The sequence below is a fragment of the Phyllopteryx taeniolatus genome, chromosome 20, assembly GCF_024500385.1.
Source record: "Phyllopteryx taeniolatus isolate TA_2022b chromosome 20, UOR_Ptae_1.2, whole genome shotgun sequence".
Classification (NCBI taxonomy): Eukaryota; Metazoa; Chordata; class Actinopteri; order Syngnathiformes; family Syngnathidae; genus Phyllopteryx; species Phyllopteryx taeniolatus.
In genome coordinates, this window is record NC_084521.1 from 3,417,025 (window position 1) to 3,433,454 (window position 16,430).

At 44.0% G+C, this 16,430-nt stretch overlaps 1 protein-coding gene across 2 annotated transcripts in view; it reads right to left on the reverse strand.

The window, feature by feature from the left end:
• cdh7a (cadherin 7a) overlaps positions 1-16,430 on the reverse strand; it is an 80,028-nt gene that overhangs the window by 28,880 nt on the left and 34,718 nt on the right. For both annotated transcript variants that reach the window (XM_061757672.1, XM_061757670.1), the window contains exons 3-4: positions 12,041-12,160; positions 1,924-2,091 (exon numbers count right to left, since the gene is read on the reverse strand). In XM_061757672.1, coding sequence (XP_061613656.1) covers positions 1,924-2,091; positions 12,041-12,160 — 288 coding nt within the window. The remainder of the gene's footprint in view (positions 1-1,923; positions 2,092-12,040; positions 12,161-16,430) is intronic.

Sequence of the window (16,430 nt, forward strand, 5' to 3'; positions counted from 1 at the left end):
AACGGGCGGCGGCCCGAGAGCTCCGAGCCATGGTGTTGGTAAACTGATTGCTGGCCCTTTGGATCATCACAAGAAGCCCCGGACGCCTTTGAATCCTAAAGCTGAGCCGGGAAGCCATTAGCACGCTAGGAAATACAACAAGAACTAAAAAAAAATGGCATCGGATGGTTCCAAGGTATCCCACGCCAAAGCTTTTTACGGTTCTGATGAGGAATGAAGCAGGGGGATTGAACACCTTGCTGGAAAGCTGATTTCATTTGCTGCTAGTGAAGACAGCAACAAAGTAAGACATTTAGCAGAGCGCAGTAGTGGTGTGCGATCCTGTGAGATTTCGGTAGAAATTGATACCAAGGAAATACAGGGATTGAAGCGGCAACTCATCAAATTTCTCCCCTTCAGTGAACTTTGTTTTTGACTTCGAATAAATAAAAAAAACAAAAGTGGAAACAATATATATAAATTGCAAACTAAACAAGCCCAATACCCCCAAATTTGTCCATGCCAGCACTGCTATCAATATTATCGGTATTCCGAATCATCCCCCCCACCACTAGAGTGAGACCGCCGCCAAGGTTGGATCGTAAGCAAAAGCGATTTTTCATTTGTTCGTCAGTGCTAAATGAAAAAGAAAGAACAAACTAAGGAACGAATGAATGCACCAACTTACGAACAAGCACATACCTAAAAAAACGTAAAAACTAATGCACGTACACTACTAACAAAAAAAGGAACATACGAAATAACCGTAACCGACTAAAAAACTAGCTACTGAAAGGACAAACCAACAAATTGTCTGACTAATTTACAAACTAGGAAACAAACAAACCTAACAAATGAACAAACTAGTTAACATACGTAGGAACGAATGAACTAACGGACCAACTAACGAACAAACCACGAACAACTTAGTAACTAACCAACGAACGAGCAAAGCAACTTACAAACTCAAGAGTTTAGCAAACTAACAAACTTACACAAGTGAGCAAAGTAACTGAATTACTCGCCAACGATGAAAGAACGGACAAGTGACCAACCAACAAACCAACTAACTCACAAAACTGATAAAGAAACAAATCCACAAATGAGCAAATTAACTTACAAAAAACAACTAACAATGTATGAACGAAACAAACTAACTCATAAACTGAAGAGCAACTTAACTAACAAAATGACCAAAGTAACAAAAAAAAAAACACATTTTTGACAGAAAGATGCTACGATTCCCAAATTTTGGTCCAGATCTTCAAAATGTCATTTGTTCTTCCTTTGTGCTTCTGCAAGGCTTCCACCGAGTTTTGTGGACTGACGCCAACAACAATAAGGAGAACAAAAAATGTGTGTATCCATAAATCAGGCTTTATAAATCTTTAGAAAGCCAAATGTACGTTTGGCCCACCAAATGTACTTAAAAGTACCCAAACCTAAAGTAGCAATTATGCAAAGTGACCGTTTAAAGTGTCAGAAAGAGCTTTTAACTGAATGTTTCGCCACTCAGCCCATCTCAAGTGCACTTCATGGCTATTTATTGCACATTATTTTAATTGAGATCAAATCAAAAGAAAAAAAACAGTTTGGAGAGTTTCTTTCGTGTGGTTTTTTGGTTTTGTTTTTTTGTTTGTTTTTATCAAAAGAGAACTACGTTTTATTGGCAAAATTCATAATATGGTGAACCATATAAATGGAATTGTCTTTTATTGACAGCAAAGTGTGTCAAAATAGTTTCCCCATGATCCAAGTATGTTAATGGAAAAAAAAAATGTTTACGAGCGAAACCAATCAGTGAAGTCCCACTTGACAAAATGTCGCTTCAAATGTGCACACATAGGATCATATACACTCATTTCGTCCTTATAACAAGATTATGAAACTTTTTTTTTTTTTTCTTTAAATCAACCTGCCAGGATGATTGGGGGAGTGACTTACTGTGAGGGAAGCGAGGCGGGTTGTCGTTGACGTCGGTGAGCGTGACGGTGACGGACGTGGTGCCGGACAGCCCGCCCATCTGGCCCACCATGTCCTTGGCCTGGATGACCAGCACGTACTGGTCCCTGGTCTCGCGGTCCATGTTGGGCAAAGCTGTCCTGATGACACCTAAAGGGGCAGCAGAGGTTCTTTATTACAATCGTGACAAAAACAAAAATAAAGTCTGCCATTACAGCGATATTAGAAATGCATCCCATTGGGGTGGGACAATATATAAATATGTGCCCTGCGCTTGACTGGCAACCAGTCTTGAGTGTACTCTATTTCTCTCACCAAGTCAGTTGGGAAAGGCTCCAACTCACTCGCAACGCTAAACAGGATAAGCAGTGTAGAAAATGGATGGTGGGAAGCTAGCGGGCCGTCCTTAAGGCAACGTCGTTCGGTTGTTCTAAATACACAAGGTGTCATTTATTTTATGTTTAGTTTGACAGTAAACTTCGGCAGGGAGTGGCAAAAAAAACACACAAAAAAAAAACAAAACTTTTTTTTTTTTTTTCCCTCAAGGCACCAATGTACATGTTAAATACTTCACAGAATAATTCAGGCAGTGGGCGGGGCATATGGACCTGTGCGAATGATCCAAATTTGAGCCAGGAGACCACCGACATCCGATGACCGCCATACTAAACAGCGTCCTGCGTCACTTTGATTAACGGCTCAGTTTTTGCAATCTAAACGTTATCGCCACAATAATTTCCGATAAATTAGCGGCGGGTGTTTTTAAAATGCAGAGAAAGTGCGCTAATCCTTCAAAAGCAATCACTGCCGCTTTCAAAGTTAATGACTTGCCGTTCGTTCATTAAACGACACTTATTAAAGATTCCCGCAGATTGTGGGAGATTACTTTGTCATTTTTCAGCCGTTCGGCGGTTTGATGGAGCGGATCAAAAGGCGAATTTCTCGTAATCTTCAAAGAGACGCAAAGGAAGGCGAAAACACTGATCGTTAAATGTATAGTTGTGTCGAATACTCAATTAGCGGCGTCCCTTATGTGTTGTTTTACGACACAATTGGCAGGGAAGAATCAATCGTGTTGCACGGTGGCCGACTGGTTAGAGCGTCAGCCTCACAGTTCTGAGGACCGGGGTTCAATCCCCGGCCCCGCCTGTGTGGAGTTTGCATGTTCTCCCCGTGCCTGCGTGGGTTTCCTCCCACATTCCAAAAACATGCATGATTTGGAGACTCTATATTGCCCATAGGTGTGAATGTGAGTGCGAATGGTTGTTTGTTTGTATGTGCCCTGCGATTGGCTGGCAACCAGTTCAGGGTGTACCCCGCCTCCTGCCCGATGACAGCTGGGATAGGCTCCAGCACGCCCGCGACCCTAGTGAGGAGAAGCGGCTCAGAAAATGGGTGGATGGGCCATTTAAGGCGATTCCCAGTGCTCGTACTTATTGGAGTTCCTACCAGGGAATTCACTCAAATGAGCCCCAAATGGAAACAGGTGTAGTAGACAGATGGGCGAAACTTTTTTTTTTTTTTTTACTGCACCATATAATGTGTGAGTCAAAGTTTTATGATCATTCTGAGGATTTGCCTTGAAAACAGCGGCGCGACGGCCTGGTCATGGCTGCGTGTAAGTTTAACTTTTGAAAAAAAAGCTGAATCACAGTTTGATCACAGTTTAAATAAATATGTCTTTCCAAAGATACTTTCCTATTTTCTTCCTTTGTTTTGCTTTATTGCTCTACAAGGGAAACATATTCGAAGCACCACTCCGTGTGACGCAGCCCTCGGCAATAATAAACATTTTGTTCAATTAATACCTCTCTGACAGTGTCATCAATCAAAATGGTGTAACTACTTTTTTTTTTTTTTTTTAATAAACTTATCGTATCAGGTGTTATGAGGTTAGGGAAGTGTACCTAATGAAGTGGCCGGTGAGCGTTGTGTTATGGTCGGTGGAGCTTCTTAACTCTCTTTCTGGAGGACAATCGCTTGCTTTATTAACTTGTCAAGCTTGTGCGTACATACACGGCACACACATGCACACTTTAACGCGCGCCCAGATAGCGCCTTTGGGCCAGAGCCAGCATCCCGGGCTTCCTCGCTGGCCGATCACCACCGATTAAGCTCGGCTCGCTTTCCACCCAGCAAGAAGCTGATTGGATCTCATGACTACGCAATGCATTATGCGAGTGTTAATGCCGTAACTTCTTCTGCTGTTCACCGTTTAAAAAAAAAGGAAAAGGAAGGATGGGACTGTAAGTTGTCTATCAAGGGGGGAGGGGGGGGGGGGGGGGCGTCCTGCCCGGAGTTGTTACGAGACTTTTATGGCTCTCCAGAAGTTTCTTTATGAGTGTTTTAGTTACTGAGGGGACTATTGGGATGCGTTGACCTTGTCTTCATGGAGTTAACTTCCAACAAAGTTGGCACGACCAGTCTAGTGGAAATTTCTTACCAGCCTCCAATCAAAATTGGACTTTTTAACCTATTTACTTTGTAAAAACAACAACAACAGCAAAACACTGTTAAATTGGCACTACTAGTCTAGTGGAAACGTTTTAGCAGGCTACAGAGAAATAACTGTTGTCAAATAAAACTCTTAATTTGGCATGAAAACTCATTTCTATGCACTGGCAATTTGATCTAAGCCTCTCACCAGCCCACACGATAAAACTACTTTTTAACATTTAAATTAGTATGTTTAGTTTTTTTTTTCCATTTATTTATTGTCCAAGAAAACTTATTTTGGCGTGAAAATACCAGACTAATCAGCGCTTGTCTTCATACATCAACAGTTGGAAGTGCATCCCAGCAAATCCCAATTAGCATAGCATTTTTTTCTTTTTCTGTGTTTCTTCCCCGACTCCTCTCCAAATCCTTCTAATACTAATTTTTGATCACGGACTCGCCTGTGTGAGATAATTGGTGATTCTGTCCTGTGATCCAACAGTTTCATGGAATTATTATAAATAACTAAATAGGTTTCCCTTTCCCTATGCAAATTTCTGTGATTCAGCAATCTGGTTGAAACCTCACGATTCTTTTGCATAACCATGAGTCTTCGTGAGAAAGCCAACAAGTGTGTACGTGGTAATAAAGACAAACACGACTACTATAGTAAACCTCCGTTTATCATGGCGGATACATTCCACCTGAGGGTCGCCATGCTCACGTTCTACATTATAGTATCTGTGAATGTGTGTGTGCCTTCCAAAGGCACGCTTGGCCTGGCGACTGACGTGGAAATCAGCGTATGAGAATATAAAGTCGTCTGGCTCGTAACTGCCTAAACTGTTAGTCTCTCTGCGTGTTGAGTGACGGTGTCAGTTGAGATCATCATCTAAGAATGTGCTTGTGTTTACTATATTTTCTCATTGTTTGCTCAATAAAGCGATTGAAAGTGCACCAGCGGCTGTGTCTATCCTCCGTCTATACTAACCAAATGGGGAGGGATTACAATTCATTCTAACTAGCGGTGGGAGGCTATATGAAATTAGCTAACGGTGTTTACTCTATCGTAGACGTGCGGTTGTGTAACCTAAAGAGGAACTAAATCAAAAATGTTTTTAGGAAGAATACGTTGTATGTGCCACCACTAAACACTGTATTCTGATTAACACTGCGTTCATGTATTTGTATTAGTCTGTTTAATTCATACATTTTCATCCATCTCAGCGGGCCGCCATGTTGGGCAATACCCCCCTCTGCTGTCGACCGAAAAATAACGTCACAGCTGCTCTCGTCATGTGATCAAACCCGGAAAACAGGTAGTGGACTCCCCTCGTGCTTGGTGCGATAACTAGCATAACTATCGGTTGATAACATGATGGCTTGTACAAAATGTTTGCAAATTTGGGTTATGATGAACTACCACGTAGTACTACCACAAGCCCGGAGGGCGCTTGTGGACACAAGAGCCCACTGATGAGTTGACGATGGCAATTAGCATCCAAGCAACATGTCCGCCCCTTAAGTCCCAATTCATCTTCATCATCACCGTTACGCCGGGTCCCGTTGCTAAGCTCGCAAGCCTCGGTCGGTGACATGTTTGTCATGAGGCCAAGTACATTCTTTACTCACACCAGCAGTGGATCATTGCAAAGATTTACCGGCCACTGATTGCTTTCTATAACGAGTCCGGGAAGCAATCTTGTTCACGTGGAAGATAACGGATACGTTTTAAGACCTTAAGACCCTGTACATGCACAGGAGGTGGGGTTGGGATGGCGGGGACTATAGCCATTTGGCAGCCGGTGACCACGGAATGTCACTGACAATATGACATATAGATGTTACCAAAGATGAGCAATGAGGCCGGACGATAGGTTTCGGTAAAACCGGGACCTTAATGAGGACAAGCACCAAACGAAGTTGATGGATGGGTGCATAAACAATTCATCAAATTAGCCCTGTTGGTGTGCGAGTTGTGGGAAAGCTTATCTTTGTGGTCAGACCAAACAAAAACCTTTCACAGAGCAGCAGTAGATTTAATACCGCTAAGTCGATTACGTCTCCTCTTCAGCCACTTACTGAGACAAACTACTTTTGCTCCTACTACAAATGTTTTTTTTTCAACAGAGCAAGGCAGGAAAAATAAGTCTTGGGTGTTAAACTCTTCACTCAGTTACGCCTTGAAAGCCAAGAAACCTGAAGGTCGACTTCATTTTCCCATTCCTGGCAAGTATGGTTCAATAAACTAAGGCAGAAGAAGTGAGTCCTGGGTGTTAAACTTCACATCCTTAGCCCAGCCTTCCCTACACACCTTCACATAGTCGCACTTCTGAAGCCAACAAATTCTCGGGTCGACTTCAACCCCCTATTACCTGTGGGGAGCCAGGTTCCCACCCTCGCTTACGAACACAAACTGTAGGTCCGAGTCTGAAAGCGCACGATCGTGCCGCTATGAGTTTCATCCGCAGGGTTTCCAGATTCTGTCCTACCGATATACCTTTTTACACAGCCATCGTCATTCTACCTCTGTCACAGAAATAAGCTTTTCACAGACCCACTCTGGGGGCATATTCGCATGGTTTCAGGAGATCGTTATTGTTATTGTATATGCTGTCATGTAGCAGCCAGTAATGAATTGCCTTTTTTCGGCAGCAGCACATCCGTGGCCATTTCTGTGGCAACCGTTGCGTCGGGGGCTACTTTTAAACACCTTGTCAATACCAGGTGTTGGCACACCGAGGGGGCGGGCTTCCAAGTGTTTGCCGGATAAGCACGAGTTACTAATTAGTCCCATTTGCGGCACAGGCCTGAGTCCATGGCGGTGGGTGACTTTGACAAAGTGCTCCTAACTGCGATGCTGCTCTGGCAATGAGGTGGTCAGGGTTGCGGCGTGTGTGTGTGTGTGTGTGTGTGTGTGGTGGGGGGGGGGGGGGGGGGGGGAGGTGAGGAAAGCTGTGTGGCTGCCCGCTGTGTTGCATCCCCAGATCGCTTTCTTCCAACAACTCTGCTTTTTTTTTTTTTTTTAATCCCAAATTGAATCTACAAGGTGCCCTTGGGAAGCGCTACTTAATCCTGAATAGCTCCAGCCGCTTCCGAGCAATGCATAATGCGGGCCAAATACATATGTCGCCACGCCTACAGCGGTTAACTTTTGTAATTTATATTGATCGATTGCTTGTAGTTCAGTTTGAAGGTGAAGCCGCGGAAAGGTGTTAAGGACCGGGCTCTTAATTGATAGCCGCCTCAAGGGGGTTTGAGCGGCGTGCACCCTCGACGATACCGCGGGTCCTTCAGCCTGTAATTATCCGCGCACATTAAGGCCGCTCGAGATGCACGCATGCAAAGTCAGGAATAACAAGAGCATAAAAGAGTTAGTGTGAAACACCGGGTGCCTTAATTACATTCTGAAGGGTATTTAAAGCAGCGACACGACTCACCTCGCAAAAGAAAAAGCCTACATGTGCTAGTGACAGGTGATGGCCGGCGAGACGGCTTTGTCTGCTCTCACTGGAGAATCTAATTAAAAGCCAGGAGCTCAAACAAAAGAAAAGGCCACGTCCAATCCCGACTGGCCGCCCTCTCACATCCCGTGTGAAAATGTCAAAAAGGAGACGTGCGCCGGCAGTGATCGTCTTGTGATTGAGATGTTAGCTCAGGCCGTTTTTGTGTGCGTGTGCTGCCGCGGCTCTGCGCGGGGCTCCCAAATCGAGGACATTATGGCCCGAGGCGTCTCGTTAATCTCGCAGCCTCCTGCTGTTGGCTAATATAGCGGCTTGTGGTGCAATTATTTCCCTCTGATGACAAACAACACACAAAAACATTTGCGAGTGTGACTAACACATCCTGTCAGGAGTCCATTGATGGAGAGTTCAGTGAAAACGATGGAGCAAATTGTTGCTACCCTCCTGTTAAAGAAAGAAGAGCCACTAAAAGGACTTGTTCTTAGCCATTCTTGGCTGTTTTAGCAGCATGTTTTTGGTGTTTAATCCTGAAACTGATACCAAGCAACTCATTACGCTTCAACCGTCCTCACCAGTTTGGGACGTTTGTCATACTGCGCACAGAATAAAGACACGCAGATGCAGAAAAGCAGCCATGAGAACCTTCCAAGAAGAATAAAGTACATTTAAGAGTCAATATCAGCAGTCCTACTTGAAATATGACAGGTGATTCTCATGCAACAAGCACGCTCGGCACAATATGTAGCTACAGGCTCTCAAGTGAGGCAATGAAGCCTTCAAAACTGCTTGAAAAAAAGCACAGAATAACTTGATTGCATTCCCATCTTTGTGGCGCTGGATTTCCTGCAATGACGGCAACTTTGGGTGTCATTGTCTTCTATTACCCCAAGATGGGACCAGCTCTTTCAAGAGAAACAAGTACAGTACCCAGTAAATACTACAAATACATTCAGCATAATGGTCAGTGTCAATCATTAGTTTTTGTTACTATGTCAGTCCTAATAATGGTTGACTTGAAAGCAGTCTGTGGCCCCAAAAAACTGGGGGGATCGCTGTGTTAAAACATAGAACATGCATGGCAATTCTGCCAAGCAACAACTGTTTTTGTTCGTTCTTTGGGGAGTAACACGGTTTTAATGGCAAAAAAAGAGTGAATATATGCTCTCGCAGGACACGGCTCCTTTGTATGGCGGCATCATGTGGCCCGTTAATGCTGCTGAATGGCTCTAGCCATGCTTGAATGTCACCTGGCTGGAGACGCCGCTGCCCTGTTTTTGTGTTATTTGGTGTGAAAAGGGCCGCCCGAGGGGCCTCACAAATCCCTTCCTGCCCTCTTCATGTTTAAGAGCTCATCACATTCATCAGCGCCTCTCGCTAGGCTGACCGCCGAGCACCAGGCCTCCTGTGAAATCTCAACTTTTATTTCCTCCTCCCGAGACAAATGTCAAGTATCCGGGTTTAGCGAGCGGGTTGGGGGTGGGGGGTGGGGGGGGCACTCGCCACCTGTCTGCCGCCAGTGGCGCGGCGACAGCCAGATAAATGCGCGGCAACAACGCGGCTGGTTAGCACCGGGGGCGGCGAGTCAGAGCTCGGCGCGAGGCCGTGTGCCGCAGTAGGGATTTTAATCATCTCCTCTCCTCGGGAATGACACCGCGCCGCACGGGGTAACAAAGACCGAGAGCGAAGGGAGGAGGAGGGACGATGGGGGAGTTGGATGGCACTCGGCACACAAACAACAGCCTCCCCAACGTCGCCGAGTAGATTAGCCGCGGCTCTCGTGACAACTATGTGAGCTTGCGGGCCATGCGGGTAGGGGGAATGATATGTTGCTTCTTTATTATTTTTAGGATTCGTGGCATCATTAAAACCAGCCAATAACTCCCAACAAGGCAAGATTGTATTAAATATGTGCAGAGGTGGCAAAAGTAGAAGTACAGATACTATCAACACCTTAACTTAATCAAGGAGATTGCAATGTTAAAACTGCTAGCAAGATTTGCATATATCCTCACTGCATTTTTTTAGGATTCCCACTTGTCTTCTGGGCAGGACACGCCATGCTGCAGTATGATTAGTTCCACTGCAATGTGATTGGCCGTTGCTGTCCCGGTAGTACATGCCCTACTGGTTCCAGAAGAGAAAAGCAATACGTGACTTCAGTGTGGTGGCGTGCTTATGAATCCCACTAATTGTAACCCACCCTAACCCTAATTCTAAACCATCGTAACCCACCCTAACCCTAATCCTAACCGGTTTCCCATTTCCTTGCGTGTGTGTGGGTGTTTATATATAGTCTGTTTCCCTTTGTCCTGTGCTAATTTTTCTTGTCGTGTGAGTCCGAGTTCTAAGCCTTGTTTTCCATCCCACGCTCCAAGTTGAGACAAGTTTTGCGTTAAGACTTGAGCTCGTTGTTAATGAAAGTGTGTGTTTTGTTGATACTTAGTCTTCTTTGTTTTCAACAACAGTTTTTCCTCAATAAGTGTTCATTGTAGTAGTTGTTGTTTTTTTCTCTTCAGAGCGATTTTTTTGTTATACAGATACGTGTTTAATCTATTTAAGTGAATTAACCAAGTATTTCTACTTCATTACTTCACACCACAAATTACGTGTGTGTGTGTGTGTGTGTGTGTGTGTATGTGTGAAGCGGCTTTAGTGAGAGGCATTCATTTTGTCTCACGGCAGGCTGCACCCTAACTCCTAGTTGCCTTCATCCATCGCAGGTGTTGTTACAATCCAGCCATTATCCGGCTCCAGCTTCTCCTCTGCTTGAGTCAAGTTGACGCCCGGGAAAAGTTTGGCGCTCGTTTGAGTTGTTGAGCCCGGCATTACGGCTGTCTCGCTGCATTGAGGGCTTGATGGAGCCTTTCTGATGCAACTCTGTAAACAGGGTTCATAGGTGTGTGCGGCAGTGGCGGGCGCCCGGTTCTGCTCCTTAATTGGCTCGCGAGATTCAAGGTAGAGGTAGCAACACACACACACACACACGACGAATGGAGGGTGTGAGTGTTTCCTCAGTACACAGATTCTCATTTCATAACATAAAGGAGTGAAAAAGACTCCGCGACAACTTCCCACTTCGTATAATTTATAAAAACGGCATGTTCAGGCCCTGCAAAAGCAGCAGATTATTCCATTATTGACCAACATTACCCCGTCACAAAATGAAAAGTGGACATTTCAGTCCAATCTCGCCAAGCAGATTTCGTTTCAGACGACTGTAACGACATTAACACGGGTTGGCGTTGGCAGAAAATGGAACACTTAATGGAATTGTTTATTTTTCAGCGTAGCGCCGCGATCCGGGGCCCTTTTTCTCTCTCGAGGGCTCTGGATTGCTTTGTCCTTATTTCTTTGATCCTGACTCGAGAGAGTTCTTTGTGTAACGTGAACTGCAAACAAAATGCATCTAAATCTAAGTAAAGCTGCAATGAACAGGCCACTGATATCCACACATATATACAGTGCTTGAAGGAGCGTAAGGGGCAGCAGTATTAATTAATACATTTCTGGGAGAACATGTGAATCTCTTCATCAACACCACGAGACAAAACTTTTAGAAATGGTCAAAATTATTCAACCAAAATGGCAGACTTCATGTGTATATTCGGGTAGTGCTTCTTGTGGACTATTTTGTTGGCCAACTCATGACAGACATGCCTAAAAAATTCAATAAACTGGCTTTGGGGGATACATTGTTGTGATCATTCCTCTTTGAAGACCCCCAGAAAATGAAGCTTCAAACCAAAATGGCAGACTTCCTGCGTGTTTTCGGACATGACTTCTTGAGACTTTTTTGTGTGTCTGCTTATGATAGACACGCCTACCAAAATTCATGACTAAGTCAAACTGTCTTCGGGGGCTGATTTTTTTTTTCTTTTCTTTTTTTCTGGCAGACTTCCTGTGTGTTTTCAGGCACGGCTTCTTGAGACTTTTTTTTGTGCATAATATCAAGATAGACGTGCCAACCAAAATCTGTATGGCTAAGATGAACTGGCTTCGTGGGCTGAATTTTTAAAACATAATTTGGTGTCAGAATGTCATCAATCCCACCTTTTTTTCTGACTCCAGTTCCAAAGGCAAACATTCGATTGACAGTGAGGCTTAATGAATGAAACAGTTCAAAGCGGGATCCCAGCACTGTGCCAGGCGCACCAATCATCCTTCCTTCCTGCGCCCGTCCGTGGTTGGCAAACACCCACCTGTCTTGGGCTCCACGGAGAAGTAGGGTTGCCCGTGCACGATGCTGTATACCACCCTGGCGCTGTTCCCGTACGTGGGGTCGTCGGCGTCCGTGGCCACCACTTGCGCCACCATGGTTCCTGCGGGGGCGGACGGGCCGTCATTAGTTACCATGGCAACAGCCGCAAACGCGGCTAATTGTGGAAACGTCGGCAGCGAGCGCGTGACCGATTGCACTTGAGAGCGGAGTAAGGGGGTGAAGTCGGGGGGGACGAACTGGGAAGGGAGCGACGGAAAAGAAACTAGTGAGGCAGTAAATAATGTCATGAGGCGTAATATCGCCTTTATTTGTTGGTGCTGCTGTTTAGTTTTGCAATGACTTGGTATTTTCATATGTAATGAAGAATAAGCATTTCTTATGCGACATGCGCTAAAACAGCACACACACAAAAACACTCACGGTTGCCACGTTTGATTACAAGCTGGAGTGTTACTCCTTCCGGTTTATACACTTTATATTCCCCTCGTTGCCATTCTAGTCCCGATTGCAGGAGCGTTTTGAAGCCAAAATGTAGAAGCCAGATGGAGAGTGTGACCCATCTGTCCATGTTAACGAGGACTTAAGCCTTGTTTGTCCACGATGTTCCAGCACATTCAGACGTCGCAGCTCACGCGATACAATTCAGATTGGAATGAGAAACTCCAGTTAGACTCCAGTTACTACACGTTATTCTTTCATCAAATTACGGTTTCAAGCCAGGGTTTGGTTTTCAATCGAGGGTTACAGTTTCGAATTAGGGCTTCAAGACAGGGTTAGGGCTTTGTTTTGTTTGAGTTTCAAACAAAGGTTAGGGTTTCCATTAGGGTTATAAGGCAGCGTTAGGGTTTTACAGTTGCGAATAACATTTTTATTTCTACAATATATGCAGTACGTTAGAATGCAGCAAACAAAACTCATCATTTTAAAAGACAAAAAATGTTGATTTAATCAAGGGCATCAATTCCACAAATAACTGCGGTGTTTTAAAAAATTGCCTCTACTTGACGTTTTTGTTTGCGACTTGTGCCCATTGGTGAAATCACCTTGAAAAGCATAAAAAAAAAAAATCAAAAAAACGTCATTTTCCACCGGCTTTTTTGCAGCCGGGCGGGCAGCTGAATATTTCACTTTAATGGCGCGGCGGGCCGAGCACGCGTTTATATCGTAGCATGTGACAGAAAAGCGACGCCTTTTGGGAACCAAAGCCGCTCGTAAAAAAAGGTGCCTTTCCGACGTGAGACGTGTTTTACAGGCTTTTACAGAATGAAGTGATCATGGAAATTGAAGATTAGAGTCCTCCGTGCGCCTCGTAAAGCGGAATTAACAGGCTTTGTCTGCCGTATGCTCGACACCGGGAAGTTATCGCCGCGCTGGCCGGCCGGAGAAGGACACCCGGATTATATCATCACCTCTTAGTCATGACATCTTATATTACGGCCTGTTGAAAGCGCCAAGGTCAAAGGACGAGCGCGAGAGAGAGAAGTCGAGCCAGGTGTAAATCTTCATCATAGCGGCGTAGTTAAAACAGCGGCGTGCCAAGATCCTGATCGGACTTTAGGATTTGTGGTTGAGGGGGACGACCTCCTTTGAACTTTGTTGGCCGGCCCCAAAAATTGTTTGAGAACTGGTGAGGTTCCAAATTACGGGGTCGAGTCTGGGTGAGGGTTTCAAAGTAGGGTTTTGAGGCTTGGTTAGGGGGGGTCAAAGAAGGGTTAAAATTCTAAATGACTGGCTTGAGCCTGGGTTAGATTTTTGAACAAGGATTAGGGTTTCAGTGGAGGACTTTGAGCCAGGGATATGGTTTCTAAATCAGGGTTAGGGTTTCAAATAAATGTTAGGGCTTCAAATTAAGGGTTAAAACCAGGGATAATGTTTCAAAGTGGGGTTTCAAGCATGGGTAGAGGGTTTCAATGTAGGCTAAGAGTTCCAAATTAGGGTTTTAAGGCTGGGTTGGGGTTCCAAACAAAGGTTCGGGGTTTAAATCAAGGTCGCAAGCAAGGGATAGGATTTCCAAATAGGGTTAAGGTTCCAAGAAACAAGGACTGGGGGTTCAAATTAGGGTTTTAAGCAGGGGATAAGATTTTAAAGTCGTTTCTCAAGCCTGGGTTAAGGCTTTCAATGTTGGGTTGGAGTATCACATTATGGTTTCAAGCCTGGGTTAGGGTTTCAAACAAGGGCTTCAAGCCTGATTTAAGGTTTTGTCTGTGTTAGGGTCTCAAAAAAAGAGTTAGGGCGTCAAGCCGGGGTTCTAAAGTAGGGTCTCAAGACAGAATTAAGATTTAAAGTCAGGTTAGATTTTAAAACAGGGTCATGGTTACAAATTAGGGTTTAAAGACTGCTTTGAGGTTTCAAATTAAGGTTTCCAGACAGGGTTTTGGGTGCCAAAGTCAGGTTGCAAATTAGGATGACGGTTCCAAATTAGGGTTTAAAGCAAGAAATGGTGAGCTGGAGGTAAAAACAAAATCCTCTCATATCCAAATGATATTTTCCCGCCGTCCGCTATCATCCCCTCAAAGCGTCTGAGCCTCTTCAACGTTCCGTCCGTCTTCATCACCTCAATGTCGTCTTGCATTCCGGCCGACATTTACTGCTTTTGTTTGCGCGGCTAAAACGTGCGAGCGCGCGCCTAATCAGTTTGCCGTCCGGGCCCAGCCGCCGTCATCTGTCCGCTCGGAATGAAAACAAATGTGGTGTGTTCAACGGGAGCGCGAGGCACCTATTTTATTCAGGAAGTCCGGCACGGGTTGCTTCGCGCTGTCATGCAAACACACACAAAGCCTTCAGCTGAGTTGAGTTTACGAGTTCAATTATGCGGAACACAGTAGAAAAAAAATGGATTCTGACATTTATCAATGTGTACAAAAAAAAAATCCGATTGAAAAAGGCTTATTTCTTAACTAACACAACTTAGCTTAACACAATTTAGCACACTGTCGCCGGTGGCGTCCTCTGCGTCTTTTCTTTGAAATCACACACGTGATTAAGACGAAAGCCTTCCGAGATCGAGAGGTCGGGAGGTCGCCTCTAAACACTTTCATCAATTCAACTGAAGATTTCCTCGAAATTAAAGCCATTTATCAGCTTTGCGGCGCCGCCTCCGCTAACGATTTCAAGACATCTATGAAAGAATTGCGGCGGTACTGCTCGGCCCGTCCCTCATCATAATTGTTTTGACAGGTTTTCAAGGAAGGGTTATGGTTTTAAATTAAGGTTTCAAATGAGGGTTTCAAGCAGGTGAAACAGATGGAAAACTAATATGCACTCGAATATGGGGAGAAGTAAATAAAGTGTCAGTGTCAGAGGAGACCCCGCGAGACCTGCCGGTGGTGCAGCCGGTCGCTGCCTTATCTGGACTCCTCGTCGTAATCTCGTGCTTCCTTAAACCCGAGCGCTGCGCCTGCCACCTTTGTAATCCTTCCCAGATCAGTGTTGGAAGCAAAGCGCTGCTGATATGACAATGCTGATATGTCCACTTGGACTTGAAAGGTAGCACCTTTCATTTTACGCTAAATTCCGTCTGTATGCTAGCACGTGCCTTTGATATTCTGTTGAGGGGAAGAATTTATTGTTGCTGCTTTAAAAAAAAAAAATGTGCGTTAGTAAAATCTCCTTGAGGATCATGCTCGCTCTCCAGTGTGCATTTTCTTAAAGACGAAAATCCATGAACACAAAACAAATGTGCTACTGGTAGTTAGTTATCTTAACGAGTTGTTCCTTGCTCACAGCCTAAACATCTTGTAAAGACAATTAGATCATCTAACCTTTTTTTTTTTTTATCTTAGCAAATTATCTTAGCTAATTCATCACGCTACTTAGCAGTTAGTTAGACCATATACTTTTCTACTATATAATCCAATCATAATAGTAATCTTATCAATCAATTTAGTTAGTTAGTCAAGATAACAATCTTTATCAAGACAATTACCCATTCTTGCTAATTCATGGAGGGGCTTAGCATATACGTTAAAGTCAAACTAGATGACAAGATAGACTATCAATCTATCTATTGAGACATGCTACTAAGCTTATCAATCACATAAATTAGCTACATATTAAATTAACTAACTTATGAAGACATTTTTTTTCTGAACTCATACTTAAGATGGTTAGCCTATCTATCTATCTATCTATCTATCTATCTATCTATCTATCTATCTATCTATCTATCTATCTATCTATCTATCTATCTATCTATCTATCTATCTATCTATCTATCTATCTATCTATCTATCTATCTATCTATCTATCTATCTATCTATCGAGTCGTGCTACTAAGCTTATCAATTAACATGTTAGCTTTCTTAACAAGACAATTAGTCGTTCTCTCCAACTAATTGAACTACTTTACATATTTTAGTCAAGTTGGTTAA